General features: G+C 43.9%; 1 protein-coding gene across 2 annotated transcripts in view; it reads left to right on the forward strand.

Annotated features, from left to right (window-relative positions):
* Positions 1-224: 224 nt before the first annotated feature.
* tec (tec protein tyrosine kinase) overlaps positions 225-16,688 on the forward strand; it is a 36,226-nt gene continuing 19,762 nt past the window's right edge. The window contains exons 1-5 of one of the 2 annotated variants that reach the window (XM_081386957.1): positions 225-296; positions 1,633-1,806; positions 8,010-8,117; positions 9,719-9,800; positions 11,953-12,081. In XM_081386957.1, the coding sequence (XP_081243083.1) occupies positions 1,669-1,806; positions 8,010-8,117; positions 9,719-9,800; positions 11,953-12,081 (457 nt within the window). In that variant the 5' untranslated portion in view covers positions 225-296; positions 1,633-1,668. Of the gene's footprint in view, positions 540-1,632; positions 1,807-8,009; positions 8,118-9,718; positions 9,801-11,952; positions 12,082-16,688 lie in introns of both variants that reach the window. The other variant, XM_081386956.1, reaches the window with a different exon arrangement.

A 16,688-nucleotide genomic window follows, 5' to 3' on the forward strand; every position in this document is an offset into this window, starting at 1 on the left:
ACACACACACACTCACGAGAGCATGTGACGTTATCTATGTGCAAACATCAACAAACAGTCAAATTAAAAATCAATTGGCAGGTGAACGACGATGTTGAAAAACATCAAAAAACGGAAGAATCATTTTTCATAAACGCTATTTCATAAACATGAATAAAAACAGACTTCTGGACTTCCTTGATTCATGTTTCCTGATCTCTAACCGCAGACACACACACACACACACACTCTCTCTCTCTCTCCCTCTCTCTCCCTCTCTCTCTCTCTCGCATATACACGCGGAAAACTTCCCGGAGGTAAGAAAAGTTTCAATGTTAATTCGTTTATTGGACAGAGCAAGAGTCAATCTGTCAAATATTTAATAGCTCTATTTACGATCTTCACTGGAGTTTGGAAGTGAAAATGAAAGTTCTTTGTGAAATTATAGTTCGTCTGCGGTCATTTGAGTTTCTGTTCAACAATAAATTAATCAGACAAAACAAACAAACAAACAAACAAACAGCGGCATTAGCGATTAATGTTTCATAGTACATCTAAAGGTTTGTCATGCTGTTATTTGATTCATGAAGTCAATATCTGATATATTTATTTAGTGCTGGTTTTGAATTAGATCGAGAAGTTAGTGTTCTGTGAAATCTGAATGTAAATGTGAACTCATTTCTGTAATCATTCTTGGACATTTTGAGACAGTCGGGCTAAAGTGATCCAATTAATTAAGCATTGGAAAGTTATTTGCTCGATAATTTTTTTTAATTTCCACAATTTTCATTGGGTATTTCTAGGCTATTGATATTGCAATTCTACTTGATTTAACCTGAGCTGTATTTATTACACAACAAATGACGGAAACCTCAATATCAAGATCGCTCAAAGGTCACGTTCGGTTTATAACGGACAGGTTTAGAGTCTCAGAGTTGAAATATTCTTCTGTTTTATGGCGAGAAAGATCCATTTATTTACTTCTCACTTTCAGAATGATTCTCCTTTCTGTACAGACACGGGTTTGAGATTCTGCTGCAGGAAAACTTCATTCGTGTCCTCTGAGAAACGAACAGATTTAATATAAGCATATCATAATAATACAAAAATGAGTGCTGGGCAACGATTAATCACATCCAAAATAAAAGTTTGTGTCTGCATAATATAGAAATGTTTGCTTGCTTATACTGTATTTATATTTATTCATAATTTATATAAATATAAATATGTTATATAAATAACACATTTTTCTTAAACATATACATGCATGCAGTACACACACATATATTTTGTAAACACAAACTTTGATTTTGGATGCGATTAATCGAGGGCACTAATAAACATGAACGCATGATCCCGAGTCTGTCCACCAGGGGACTCTTCTCCATAAATCTGATTCCACTGCATTTGTCTGTGTTTTGGAGCCAGAAAATGAGGATGAGCCTCAAAGCTTACCTTGGTTCTCTGAGACTCAAACCCTCGCCGTCTAAAAGCTGAACGTCGAGCGATCTTGATCAGGCTGTTTGTACTGAAGCTCTGAGTGATCATCTTCTGTTGGTTTGAGGTTTCCGTAAACACTTTGACACAGAGACGGTGTTGTGGTAATCCCTGAACCAGCCGGCTCGGGTCACGAGCTGTGCTTGTGTTTCTCAGGTCCATGGCAGTTCTGGGCGTTCAGGTTCCTCAGAGATGAGCTTGACACCCATTCTGGAGGAAACGTTGATCAAACGTTCTCAGCAGAAGAAGCGAACGTCTCCGCTCAACTATAAAGAGAGAGTGTTCGTGCTCACCAAGAGCAAACTCACGTACTATGAGCTCAGAGCCGAGGTGAGAGAACGCTTTACTAATAATATTAACACATGAAAGCCTTCAAAATGTTCTGAAAGTTTTTTGGGGGGGTTATGAGAGGGAACATATCATTGTATCATTCTTTAAACGTTATGGGTAGAGATGCACGATATCTCGGCCACCATATCAGTGTCGGCTGATATATGCTCGCTTCTAATGTTAATTTAAGAAAATTTAGCAGATATATTAAAGCTGATATATAATGCATTATTTCCTTCAGCTGAGACTCTTCAGATGCGCACTGATCAACTGTTTTGAATTGCTTGAAATATGATTGGAAAATACAGTTCAGTGCAACATGTTCTGTCATATCGGCTACATAAAATCATAATGAGAGCATTATAATTGTGTGTTTGGGGAGTGGCTTTTAACGTTGAGACTTTTGTTTTTGTAATCAGGCTCTCAAAAATTATAATAAAACTTGGATTTAGATTTATCAGCCAATATATCGGTTATCGGCTCTCAAATATAAAGAATTATCGGTTATTGGTGTCGGCCAACATTTTCATATCGGTGCATCCCTAGTGATGGGAACGTTACTTCTCTGAACAAACGTCAGACAAACATCTAACTAAAACGTTCCATGAACGATGTATAAATAATGTTTTTGTGCTAACACTTTTAGAACATTATTAAAGGTCAGGGCTCTCATTTATAAAACTGTGCGTAGGATCTTACTAAAAGTGTACATGCGCCCGAAAGCCAAAAATGGCGTACGCCATAAATTATTCAGCCTTATAAAAGCGTGCGAACACCAGAACCTGCGCAAATCCCCTTTATAAACCCAGTCAAAGGACCCAGTCTCCTCCCCGGAATAACCATATATGAGCTTACAGCGCCTCGTTTACTATATCCTCATCTGCATATCATTTGCATATTCATCCACGTGATCCATGTTTAACGGTACAAGACATTAGGAGAATATGAGATACGGATGTGCATCACATTACATTGCTAAAAAACATTTGGTAGCCTATCCTTGCTACTATTTTATCCAAATAGTATAAAATACATTTCAGAGAACGTTTTTCTCAATCTTTTCCACTTGCCAAATAGTGTTTTTAATTGCTTTATATTTTTAATGGAAACAGAGAGTGCATTATTGATCATTATTTGCGTGTAAATATTTCCATTATCATGGGCTAAGCAAACATTAAAACACAGCACGCCACAGGAAAAGTGTGACTGTGGAGTCTGAGTGGAGTCTGAGTGGAGTCTGAGTGGAGTCTGAGTGGAGTCTGAGTCGAGTCTGAGTCAAGTGAGTGTGAGTCGCAGTCTGAGTGGAGTCTGAGTGGAGTCTGTGTGGAGTCTGAGTGGAGTCTGAGTGGAGTCTGAGTGGAGTCTGAGTCGAGTCTGAGCCGAGTCTGAGTCGAGTCTGAGTCGAGTCTGAGTCGAGTCTGAGTCAAGTGAGTGTGAGTCGCAGTCTGAGTCTGAGTGGAGTCTGAGTGGAGTCTGAGTCTGAGTCGAGTCTGAGTCAAGTGAGTGTGAGTCGGAGTCTGAGTGGAGTCTGAGTGGAGTCTGAGTGGAGTCTGAGTGGAGTCTGAGTCAAGTCTGAGTCAAGTGAGTGTGAGTCGCAGTCTGAGTCTGAGTGGAGTCTGAGTGGAGTCTGAGTGGAGTCTGAGTGGAGTCTGAGTCGAGTCTGAGTGGAGTCTGAGTCGAGTCTGAGTCGAGTCTGAGTCAAGTGAGTGTGAGTCTGAGTCTGAGTGGAGTCTGAGTCGAGTCTGAGTCAAGTGAGTGTGAGTCGCAGTCTGAGTGGAGTCTGAGTCTGAGTAGTCTGAGTCGAGTCTGAGTCGAGTCTGAGTCAAGTGAGTGTGAGTCGCAGTCTGAGTCTGAGTGGAGTCTGAGTGGAGTCTGAGTCTGAGTCGAGTCTGAGTCGAGTCTGAGTCAAGTGAGTGTGAGTCGGAGTCTGAGTGGAGTCTGAGTGGAGTCTGAGTCTGAGTCGAGTCTGAGTCAAGTCTGAGTCAAGTGAGTGTAAGTCGCAGTCTGAGTCTGAGTGGAGTCTGAGTGGAGTCTGAGTGGAGTCTGAGTCTGAGTCGAGTCTGAGTCAAGTCTGAGTCAAGTGAGTGTGAGTCGCAGTCTGAGTCTGAGTGGAGTCTGAGTGGAGTCTGAGTGGAGTCTGAGTCGAGTCTGAGTCAAGTGAGTGTGAGTCGCAGTCTGAGTCTGAGTGGAGTCTGAGTGGAGTCTGAGTGGAGTCTGAGTGGAGTCTGAGTGGAGTATGAGTCGAGTCTGAGTCAAGTGAGTGTGAGTCGCAGTCTGAGTGGAGTCTGAGTGGAGTCTGAGTGGAGTCTGAGTGGAGTCTGAGTGGAGTTTGAGTGGAGTCTGAGTCGAGGATGAGTCAAGTGAGTGTGAGTCGCAGTCTGAGTGGAGTCTGAGTGGAGTCTGAGTCTGAGTGGAGTCTGAGTCTGAGTGGAGTCTGAGTGGAGTCTGAGTCGAGTCTGAGTCAAGTGAGTGTGAGTCGCAGTCTGAGTGGAGTCTGAGTGGAGTCTGAGTGGAGTCTGAGTGGAGTCTGAGTGGAGTCTGAGTGGAGTCTGAGTCGAGTCTGAGTCGAGTCTGAGTCGAGTCTGAGTCAAGTGAGTGTGAGTCGCAGTCTGAGTCTGAGTGGAGTCTGAGTCGAGTCTGAGTCTGAGTCGAGTCTGAGTCGAGTCTGAGTCAAGTGAGTGTGAGTCGGAGTCTGAGTGGAGTCTGAGTGGAGTCTGAGTCTGAGTCTGAGTGGAGTCTGAGTCAAGTCTGAGTCAAGTGAGTGTGAGTCGCAGTCTGAGTCTGAGTGGAGTCTGAGTGGAGTCTGAGTGGAGTCTGAGTGGAGTCTGAGTGGAGTCTGAGTCTGAGTGGAGTCTGAGTCTGAGTGGAGTCTGAGTCAAGTGAGTGTGAGTCGCAGTCTGAGTGGAGTCTGAGTGGAGTCTGAGTGGAGTCTGAGTGGAGTCTGAGTGGAGTCTGAGTGGAGTCTGAGTCAAGTCTGAGTCAAGTGAGTGTGAGTCGCAGTCTGAGTGGAGTCTGAGTGGAGTCTGAGTCAAGTCTGAGTCAAGTGAGTGTGAATCGCAGTCTTAGTGGAGTCTGAGTGGAGTCTGAGTCTGAGTCGAGTCTGAGTCGAGTCTGAGTCGAGTCTGAGTCAAGTGAGTGTGAGTCGCAGTCTGAGTGGAGTCTGAGTCTGAGTGGAGTCTGAGTCGAGTCTGAGTCAAGTGAGTGTGAGTCGCAGTCTGAGTGGAGTCTGAGTGGAGTCTGAGTCTGAGTCGAGTCTGAGTCGAGTCTGAGTCAAGTGAGTGTGAGTCGCAGTCTGAGTCTGAGTGGAGTCTGAGTGGAGTCTGAGTCTGAGTCGAGTCTGAGTCGAGTCTGAGTCAAGTGAGTGTGAGTCGGAGTCTGAGTGGAGTCTGAGTGGAGTCTGAGTCTGAGTCGAGTCTGAGTCAAGTCTGAGTCAAGTGAGTGTGAGTCGCAGTCTGAGTCTGAGTGGAGTCTGAGTGGAGTCTGAGTGGAGTCTGAGTGGAGTCTGAGTCGAGTCTGAGTCGAGTCTGAGTCGAGTCTGAGTCGAGTCTGAGTCAAGTGAGTGTGAGTCGCAGTCTGAGTGGAGTCTGAGTCGAGTCTGAGTCAAGTGAGTGTGAGTCGCAGTCTGAGTGGAGTCTGAGTGGAGTCTGAGTGGAGTCTGAGTGGAGTCTGAGTGGAGTCTGAGTGGAGTCTGAGTGGAGTCTGAGTGGAGTCTGAGTCAAGTCTGAGTCAAGTGAGTGTGAGTCGCAGTCTGAGTGGAGTCTGAGTGGAGTCTGAGTCAAGTCTGAGTCAAGTGAGTGTGAATCGCAGTCTTAGTGGAGTCTGAGTGGAGTCTGAGTGGAGTCTGAGTCTGAGTCGAGTCTGAGTCGAGTCTGAGTAGAGTGAGTGTGAGTCGCAGTCTGAGTCTGAGTGGAGTCTGAGTGGAGTCTGAGTGGAGTCTGAGTGGAGTCTGAGTGGAGTCTGAGTGGAGTCTGAGTCGAGTATGAGTCAAGTGAGTGTGAGTCGCAGTCTGAGTGGAGTCTGAGTCTGAGTGGAGTCTGAGTCGAGTCTGAGTCAAGTGAGTGTGAGTCGCAGTCTGAGTGGAGTCTGAGTGGAGTCTGAGTGGAGTCTGAGTGGAGTCTGAGTGGAGTCTGAGTGGAGTCCGAGTCAAGTCTGAGTCAAGTCTGAGTCAAGTGAGTGTGAGTCGCAGTCTGAGTGGAGTCTGAGTGGAGTCTGAGTCAAGTCTGAGTCAAGTGAGTGTGAGTTGCAGTCTGAGTGGAGTCTGAGTGGAGTCTGAGTGGAGTCTGAGTGGAGTCTGAGTGGAGTCTGAGTGGAGTCTGAGTCGAGTCTGAGTCTGAGTCGAGTCTGAGTCAAGTGAGTGTGAGTCGCAGTCTGAGTGGAGTCTGAGTCAAGTGAGTGTGAGTCGCAGTCTGAGTCTGAGTGGAGTCTGAGTCAAGTGAGTGTGAGTCGCAGTCTGAGTCTGAGTGGAGTCTGAGTGGAGTCTGAGTGGAGTCTGAGTCAAGTCTGAGTCAAGTCTGAGTCAAGTGAGTGTGAGTCGCAGTCTGAGTGGAGTCTGAGGTGAGTGTGAGTCTGAGTGGAGTCTGAGTGGAGTCTGAATCGAGTCTGAGTCGAATCGGAGTCAAGTGAGTGTGAGTCGCAGTCTGAGTGGAGTCTGAGTGGAGTCTGAGTGGAGTCTGAGTCAAGTGAGTGTGAGTCGCAGTCTGAGTGGAGTCTGAGTCAAGTGAGTGTGAGTCGCAGTCTGAGTCTGAGTGGAGTCTGAGTCAAGTGAGTGTGAGTCGCAGTCTGAGTCTGAGTGGAGTCTGAGTGGAGTCTGAGTGGAGTCTGAGTGGAGTCTGAGTCGAGTCTGAGTCTGAGTCGAGTCTGAGTCTGAGTCGAGTCTGAGTCAAGTGAGTGTGAGTCGCAGTCTGAGTGGAGTCTGAGTGGAGTCTGAGTGGAGTCTGAGTGGAGTCTGAGTGGAGTCTGAGGTGAGTGTGAGTCGAGTCTGAGTGGAGTCTGAGTGGAGTCTGAGTGGAGTCTGAGTCGAGTCTGAGTGGAGTCTGAGTGGAGTCTGAGTCGAGTGAGTGTGAGTCGCAGTCTGAGTGGAGTCTGAGTGGAGTCTGAGTGGAGTCTGAGTGGAGTCTGAGTGGAGTCTGAGTCGAGTGAGTGTGAGTCGCAGTCTGAGTGGAGTCTGAGTGGAGTCTGAGTGGAGTCTGAGTCGATTGAGTGTGAGTCGCAGTCTGAGTGGAGTCTGAGTGGAGTCTGAGTGGAGTCTGAGTGGAGTGAGTGTGAGTCGCAGTCTGAGTCTGAGTGGAGTCTGAGTCAAGTGAGTGTGAGTCGCAGTCTGAGTCTGAGTGGAGTCTGAGTGGAGTCTGAGTGGAGTCTGAGTGGAGTCTGAGTGGAGTCTGAGTGGAGTCTGAGTCTGAGTCGAGTCTGAGTCAAGTGAGTGTGAGTCGCAGTCTGAGTGGAGTCTGAGTGGAGTCTGAGTGGAGTCTGAGGTGAGTGTGAGTCGAGTCTGAGTGGAGTCTGAGTGGAGTCTGAGTGGAGTCTGAGTCGAGTGAGTGTGAGTCGCAGTCTGAGTGGAGTCTGAGTGGAGTCTGAGTGGAGTCTGAGTGGAGTCTGAGTGGAGTCTGAGTCGAGTGAGTGTGAGTCGCAGTCTGAGTGGAGTCTGAGTGGAGTCTGAGTGGAGTCTGAGTGGAGTCTGAGTGGAGTCTGAGTGGAGTCTGAGTGGAGTCTGAGTCGAGTGAGTGTGAGTCGCAGTCTGAGTGGAGTCTGAGTGGAGTCTGAGTGGAGTCTGAGTGGAGTCTGAGTGGAGTCTGAGTCAAGTGAGTGTGAGTCGCAGTCTGAGTGGAGTCTGAGTGGAGTCTGAGGTGAGTGTGAGTCTGAGTGGAGTCTGAGTCGAGTCTGAGTGGAGTCTGAGTCGAGTGAGTGTGAGTCGCAGTCTGAGTGGAGTCTGAGTGGAGTCTGAGTGGAGTCTGAGTGGAGTATGAGTGGAGTCTGAATGGAGTCTGAGTGGAGTATTGAGGGTTATTGAGTGTGATTAAGGGTTATTGAGGGTTATTGAGGGTTATTGAGTGTGATTGAGGGTTATTGAGTGTGACTGAGGATTATTGAGTGTAATTGAGTGTGACTGAGGATTATTGAGTGTGATTGAGTGTAATTGAGGATTATTGATTGTGATTGAGTGTAATTGAGGGTTATTGAGGGTTATTGAGGGTTGTGTTTTGCAGAAGAGGCTGAAGAAGGGCTCGGTGGATCTGCAGAGGATCAAGTGTGTGGAGATCGTGAAGAACAGCACCTCCATCATCATCCCCTGCCAGAACAAATACCCCTTCCAGGTCTTTATTACAACCTAAACACATCAAAACTGATGCAATCACACACAATACATGCTGTAACAAAAGATTTTTATTGTTATCGTTTTATCGTTTATCGTTATCGTTGGAGAATGTCTTACAAGAACAGGCTTTCTACTTCAACATGCCACTTGTTAATTGACAATTCTTTGTAATTATTTGTGAAATTTACTAGCAATTTCTGAGTGAAAAATGTTTCTGCACCAAGTTTATTTGGTATACAACGGGCCTGTACCATGAAGCTGGTTTAGGTGGCTAGCCAGGTGTGTTTCAGTTTAGTCTGCGCCAACACTGGGTTTTAGGCACCATGAAAGTGGTTTGGCTTTTAGCGTGTTCATCGCCATAGTAACTAACGCTCCACGGCTAACCTGCTTCGGGTCAGGTGATGTTCCAGGTGAGAGGTTGCAAACTGAACTTGGACCAATCAGCTGTGAGCAAAGTGTCACATGTCTGATGATGCGATAAAGTCACTCCAACTGTTTCTACTCCAAATGAAAGGTCACTACACAGCAAATGATTTTTAAAGACAAAATCGTCTGCCTTTTAGTAATGCTTATTTAGAATAATAATTTTGTATGGTTTAGATATTATTTATGTAATTATTATACCCTTAATCAATCACACATGTACAGTATTAATTCATCAATTATTATTACGCAGAGTTTAAATGAATAAATATAAAAAGGAAATATAAATACGCTTTAGAATCAACAGATGAAGCTATAAAATGACTACATGTGAGCTTAAATGTTCAATTCTCTCTATACCTTTATCAACTGTATAAACTAACTTCACAACTTTTACTTGCACTGATATAGCGAGACCCTTTCTTTTAGTTGTCCTCTTTCATAGACAGCCATTTTATTCTTGCTGTGTAAATTTGTTTAAATTCTTAATATTTTAATACTTTTATTTAATAAGTGAATTGCGCTGCTTCTCTCGCGAGAAATGAATGGCAGTTTCACTCTTTGTCAGCCTGTGATTGGCTGTTCGCTACTGATGTCACAGCTAAACTCAGTATAAAGCCTGAGTTGATGAGAGTTGATGATCAGCATCATCATCCCAACAAAGCCTGGTCGGATTGGTTTGGTTTTGTCAACTAATTTTGAAACTAATCCTGCAACCCTGAGTTTGTTCAACTAGCATCATGGTACAGGCCCCAGATGTTTATAATTCACTCTTAAAAATAAAGGTAATTTAAGTCACCCTTATTTAAATAGCGCTTTTTACAACACAGATTGTTTTGAAGCAGCTTTACAGAGATAACAGGAAAATAATGCAACAAAGTTTGTTTGTAGAAGAGAATAGCGTCACAGTCCAGCTTAAGTAAGTTCAGTGATGATTCATTTCTGTTGTAAAAAAGTTATTAATTTAGTTCATTTATAAATAGAGAGGAGAAAACAGTGATGTCATCGTCCAGCTCAGTTCAGTTCTCATAAAATGGTTCTTTATTGGTTCCATGAGGAACCTTTAACATCCATGGAACCACAAACAGTTCTTTAGATCACTAACCTCTTGGAAAACATTGTTGTTTTAAAACACGAGACACGGACGCATCAGATCAACTCTCTCTCTCTCTTCAGGTCGTTCATGATTCCACCACGCTGTATATTTTCGCTCCCAGTAATGAGAGTCGAAGCGTTTGGGTCCAGAACATCAAGGAAGGTCAGTGAAATTCTCATGTGTTTCATTAATCGTCTATGATCTTCATAAGCAACATATATTTAAGGAATGTACTCTATGTAAATAATTTCTTGCATTTACATGACCCAAAACCACTGAAACTACTAAAGAAACAGTCACACTTCCACAGTGAACACAGAACTGACACACTGTCGAGGAACGAAGAGCCGCACATAACAAATATCTCAAAAATCAATCATTTAAATATACTTTTTTGTCTTTAAACATGATGTTATGTGGTATATAATCGTTTCAGACCACCTTCATTTCAATCTCTTTTCACACACACTTTGTCTCAAAGCAGCTTTACATAAGTTCATTATGTTAATATTTGTAACATCTTAATATCTTCTAGTCACATTGATCAGTCTGGATCTGCAGACAGGATAGTTTAGATTGAGAGACGATATAAACCATCAGCCGGATGAGGTTTGTTAAATGGCTTTATGTCAGAATATGTAAGTTTGATCTATAAAGTCGTATTAGATGAAGTTAGTCATTCGGTTTGAACTGATATTGAGGATCATGAATCTGTAAAGTTTTGCTTTTAACATTTTGGTGTCGTGACAAACATAATTACTATGAGTTGATGTGAATCACATGATGATGCGTTTGATATTCACCAGTGATGTCACTGAAAACTGTGCTTTACAGGTGACACACATTATGCCCCTTTTCACCAGATGTAATATAAATCTCTGGTGTCCCCAGAGTGTGTCTGTGAAATTTCAGCTCAAAATACCAGATCAGGCGGTGGGGGGGAATATATTTCATACATTATAGCATATTATTATACAACTTATTTGGCCTAAATAGAATAGAATAGCCTAATCAATATCATGGTCATTTTGTCAACAATGAACCATGGATTTGTTTAGTTTATAATACGTTTTATTTTTATTTTAAACAAATACAACATATAACATTCAAAACTCATCGGCTTAGACTGCATTTGAAGAAAAATAAACACAACAGTTTTCTGTAGCCTTGTGCGAAGACTTCTAGAATGTTCTTTCCAGTGCAAAGAAATTATATTTTTTAATGTAATTAGACAACATTTTAAGGAAGTGTAGTGCAAATATCTTTATATAATTATACTTCCATTATAGTTAACTTTTCTTTCCAGTGCAAAACAATAATACATAAAAAAAACACCTAATAAAGTAAATATTACTACTTTAATTATACCACTTTAACTATTACTAATTACTACTATGGTAGTAATTTTCCCATTCAATTCTATATTTTTGTGCTCTTTTCTTTTTCGCCGGCTGCTCGTTGGTAGTCATTTTTACATTTCCCGCTGTTGTCACTTGTCGTCATCGTTGCTACGATACGTGACTCACAATGACTGAAACGACCAATTAAAAGGGCATTCTCTGATGATGTTCCAAGCTATTAAAAACGTTTTTTTTTTCTTATCATCGCCTACAAATGTCTTTGTTTATAGTCTGACATATATTAGAAGCCATGTGTCTGTCATGGATTTGCACTGAATTGATTCTCAAAAATACAGAACAAAGTGCGTTCCGTATCAGTTCAATACGGAACAAGACTTTTATGTGTCAAATACGGGACGATTCCGTATTATACGGAACGGTTCGCAACCCTAAGTTACACTGATCATCTCATCATCATGTTGAACTTCTCCACAAGTGTCCACAGTTCCTGAGGTCTTTATAAGACAGCGGTGACATGTTCTGGTCAATAGTGTTCAGTGCTCGTCTGTGCTCAACCACAGAACAGCTTCAGGCTCTGCTGGATCTTCATCAGTGCGTTAGAACTGGTCTCTGTTGGCGCGTGTGGAACCAAATGTCGGCTTGTGTGTGTAAACATGCAGATTAAGGGCCGGTAATATTATAATAAGATCCTCTTCCTATAACAGAAGGAGACTGAAAACTGATTGGCTTATTTTATAACATGCTTGCAGAGAAAGACTGACCAGAACACAGTTACTGGGTTTCACTTTTCACATTTTCTGTGTAGGTAGAAGCACCGATTATAGCACTGAAACACGGGAAAAGTCAGATTTTCATGATATGTCCCCTTAAATGTTCACACATGACCCCTCCAGCGCAGACAACTGTGTGTGTGTGTCTGTGTGTGTGTGTGTGTGTGTGTGTGTGTTCCTCAGAGATAAAGCACAATGCTCAGATCGCAGCCAAGTTCCACCCTCAGTTCTGGCAGGAGGGCGAGTGGCTGTGCTGTGGACAGGTGGATAAACTCGCGCCGGGCTGCGAGGGCTACAACCTGTTCGGGGACGGTGAGAGCCACGCCTACATCTCAACATCCAATCACCAACAGAACCAAGCCACGCCCACATTTCAACATCCAATAAGCAACAGAACAAAGCCACGCCCACATTTCAACATCCAATCTCCAACAGAACCAAGCCACGCCCATATCTCAACATCCAATCACCAACATAACCAAGCCACGCCGACATCTCAACATCCAATCACCAACAGAACAAAGCCACGCCCACATCTCAACATCCAATCACCAATGTAACCAAACCACGCCCACATCTCAACATCCAATCACCAACAGAACCAAGCCACGCCCACATCTCGACATCCAATCACCAACAGAACAAAGCCACGCCCACATCTCAACATCCAATCACCAACAGAACAAAGCCACGCCCACATCTCAATATCCAATCACCAATGTAACCAAACCACGCCCACATCTCAACATCCAATCACCAACAGAACCAAGCCACGCCCACATCTCGACATCCAATCACCAACAGAACCAAACCACCCCACATCTCAACATCCAATCACCAATATAACCAAACCACGCCCACATCTCAACATCCAATCACCAACAGAACCTAGCCAAGCCCACATCTCAACATCCATTCACCAACAGAACCAAGCCACGCCCACATCTCAACATCCAATCACTAACAGAACCAAGCCACACCCACATCTCAACATCCAATCACCAATATAACCAAACCATGCCCACATCTCAACATCTAGTCACCAACAGAACCAAGCCACGCCCACATCTCAACATCCAGTCACCAACAGAACCAAGCCACGCCCATGCCCACATCTCAACATCCAATCACCAACAGAACCAAGCCACGCCCACATCTTAACATCCAATCATCAACAGAACAAAGCCACGCCCACATCTCAACATCCAATCACCAACAGAACCAAGCCACACCCACATCTCAACATCCAATCACCAATATAACAAACCACGCCCACATCTCAACATCCAGTCACCAACAGAACCAAGCCACGCCCACATCTCAACATCCAATCACCAACAGAACCAAGCCACACCCACATCTCAACATCCAATCACCAATATAACAAACCATGCCCACATCTCAACATCCAGTCACCAACAGAACCAAGCCACGCCCACATCTCAACATCCAATCACCAACAGAACCAAGCCACACCCACATCTCAACATCCAATCACCAATATAACCAAACCACGCCCACATCTCAACATCCAATCATCAACAGAACCAAGCCACGCCCATGCCCACATCTCAACATCCAATCACCAACAGAACCAAGTCACGTCCACATCTCAACATCCAGTCACCAACAGAACCAAGCCAAGCCCACATCTCAACATCCAATCACCAACAGAACCAAGCCACGCCCACGTCTCAACATCCAATCACCAACAGAACCAAGCCACACCCACATCTCAACATCCATTCACCAACAGAACCAAGCCACGCCCACATCTCAACATCCAGTCACCAACAGAACCAAGCCACGCCCATGCTCACATCTCAACATCCAATCACCAACAGAACCAAGCCACGCCCACATCTTAACATCCAATCATCAACAGAACAAAGCCACGCCCACATCTCAACATCCAATCACCAACAGAACCAAGCCACACCCACATCTCAACATCCAATCACCAATATAACAAACCACACCCACATCTCAACATCCAATCACCAATATAACCAAACCACGCCCACATCTCAACATCCAGTCACCAACAGAACCAAGCCAAGCCCACATCTCAACATCCAATCACCAACAGAACCAAGCCACGCCCATGCCCACATCTCAACATCCAATCACCAACAGAACCAAGTCACGTCCACATCTCAACATCCAATCACCAACAGAACCAAGCCAAGCCCACATCTCAACATCCAATCACCAACAGAACCAAGCCACGCCCATGCCCACATCTCAACATCCAATCACCAACAGAACCAAGCCAAGCCCACATCTCAACATCCAATCACCAACAGAACCAAGCCAAGCCCACATCTCAACATCCAATCACCAACAGAACCAAGCCAAGCCCACATCTCAACATCCAATCACCAACAGAACCAAGCCACGCCCATGCCCACATCTCAACATCCAATCACCAACAGAACCAAGCCAAGCCCACATCTCAACATCCAATCACCAACAGAACCAAGCCAAGCCCACATCTCAACATCCAATCATCAACAGAACAAAGCCACGCCCACATCTCAACATCCAATCACCAACAGAACCAAGCCACACCCACATCTCAACATCCAATCACCAATATAACAAACCACACCCACATCTCAACATCCAATCACCAATATAACCAAACCACGCCCACATCTCAACATCCAGTCACCAACAGAACCAAGCCAAGCCCACATCTCAACATCCAATCACCAACAGAACCAAGCCACGCCCATGCCCACATCTCAACATCCAATCACCAACAGAACCAAGTCACGTCCACATCTCAACACCCAATCACCAACAGAACCAAGCCAAGCCCACATCTCAACATCCAATCACCAACAGAACCAAGCCACACCCACATCTCAACATCCAATCACCAATATAACAAACCACACCCACATCTCAACATCCAATCACCAATATAACCAAACCACGCCCACATCTCAACATCCAGTCACCAACAGAACCAAGCCAAGCCCACATCTCAACATCCAATCACCAACAGAACCAAGCCACGCCCATGCCCACATCTCAACATCCAATCACCAACAGAACCAAGTCACGTCCACATCTCAACACCCAATCACCAACAGAACCAAGCCAAGCCCACATCTCAACATCCAATCACCAACAGAACCAAGCCACGCCCATGCCCACATCTCAACATCCAATCACCAACAGAACCAAGCCAAGCCCACATCTCAACATCCAATCACCAACAGAACCAAGCCAAGCCCACATCTCAACATCCAATCACCAACAGAACCAAGCCAAGCCCACATCTCAACATCCAATCACCAACAGAACCAAGCCAAGCCCACGTCTCAACATCCAATCACCAACAGAACCAAGCCACGCCCATGCCCACATCTCAACATCCAATCACTAACAGAACCAAGCCCCGCCCTGCATTTGATCTTTTTTGATCATCCCTTTCACTCAGATATATGTCACAATACGAAACAAATGATCTGTCTCTCTTTCCATTTCATCGCGACTTTTAGTCTGACTACGTGAAACTATGGAGAAACATCCTGGAGAAGCCTGGGAAAACCCAGACAACTTCCGGCAAATTTAGATTTGCTCTGCAAGTAGTCTGGGAAAGAGCTCATTCAAGCCCATTTCTAATCCGTCGAAATCGCGGCAACAATCAGAAACGTTGAGGCGGGCTTTACACAATGACGATCGCTCTGATTGGTTTTAGGTCTATCCAATTGCGCCCAGAGGCATTTGAGCGACGTCCGTTGGTGAAGCGCACCAACTTTTAAATGCATTAATAATAATAAATAATAAAAATAATAAGGGTTATAATAATAATAATAAGGTGATTGACAGGGCAGTTTACGTGACAGGATGCACGCGACAGATCCGTCCGATAAAGATGACGAAGTAGTATGTCCCAAAGCTTGCCTACTTTTTTTTTTTGCTACACATTCAAAAGTAAATACCTTTTCTTCACAAAAAGAGTACATACTTTTATGGCATAGTGTAACTTAGGCGAATTGGGACGCAGCATATGGCTTTACTCGATGACGATCGCTCTGATTGGTTTTAAGTCTATCCAGTTGCGCCCAGAGGCATTTGAGAGACGTCTGTTGGTGACGCCCCTTTGGAAATGAGTTATTGAATCCTCTGGGGACTAAGCCCTTTTTGGTCCGTTTTCTCTATTTTTACATTTGGGCTTATAAACCATATGTAATGGAGATGGAACACCATGTGTTTGATATCAATGGATTCAGAAGACCCTAAGCTAACATAAGAATGCATAGAATGTGTTTATAAAGGAAGTATGAGTAAAAAATGTACAATAAATTAGAGAATTTCAAAAACGAAAATTTTATTTTAGTCATTTATTACTGAAAATCACACCTCGAACAACAATAGTGAACAGTTTTTGAACAAAAAATATATTTTTCAAACCCTTTGAATGCTATAATATCTAATATGCTATAAATATTAAATATTGCTAATATATATAAATATTATAATCGTTCTGTCTCTCTCTCATATAAATCTCTGTGTGTAATATCCCGCTCCGTTCGCTCTCTGTCTCCTTCTCCACTCGACGCTGTTTGCGTCATATCTCTCACTATAATACCACCCCTTGCAAGGCTACAGAGTCCTCTGATTAGCAAGAATATGTCATGGTAACCTTCCTCTGATTGGGTAAGAAAAATATTCCTCCCAGCGGAAATTTTTCCAGTGGTCTTTGCGTGTGGAATATTCCTAACAACATCGATTTCTTTGGCCTTATACGCAGTGGTATTGCGCAACAAGGAAGTGTGTATACCATATACCATTGTTTTCAGCGGAATCTGAGGAAGACTGCAAAAAAGACCGCATCTCTCTATCATTAATAGTTTTTAAGATAATTACACATTTGTAAAAGTATGCCATTTTGGGCGGTACCG

Source organism: Scardinius erythrophthalmus, assembly GCF_964197995.2.
Source record: "Scardinius erythrophthalmus genome assembly, chromosome: 15".
Lineage (NCBI taxonomy): Eukaryota > Metazoa > Chordata > Actinopteri > Cypriniformes > Leuciscidae > Scardinius > Scardinius erythrophthalmus.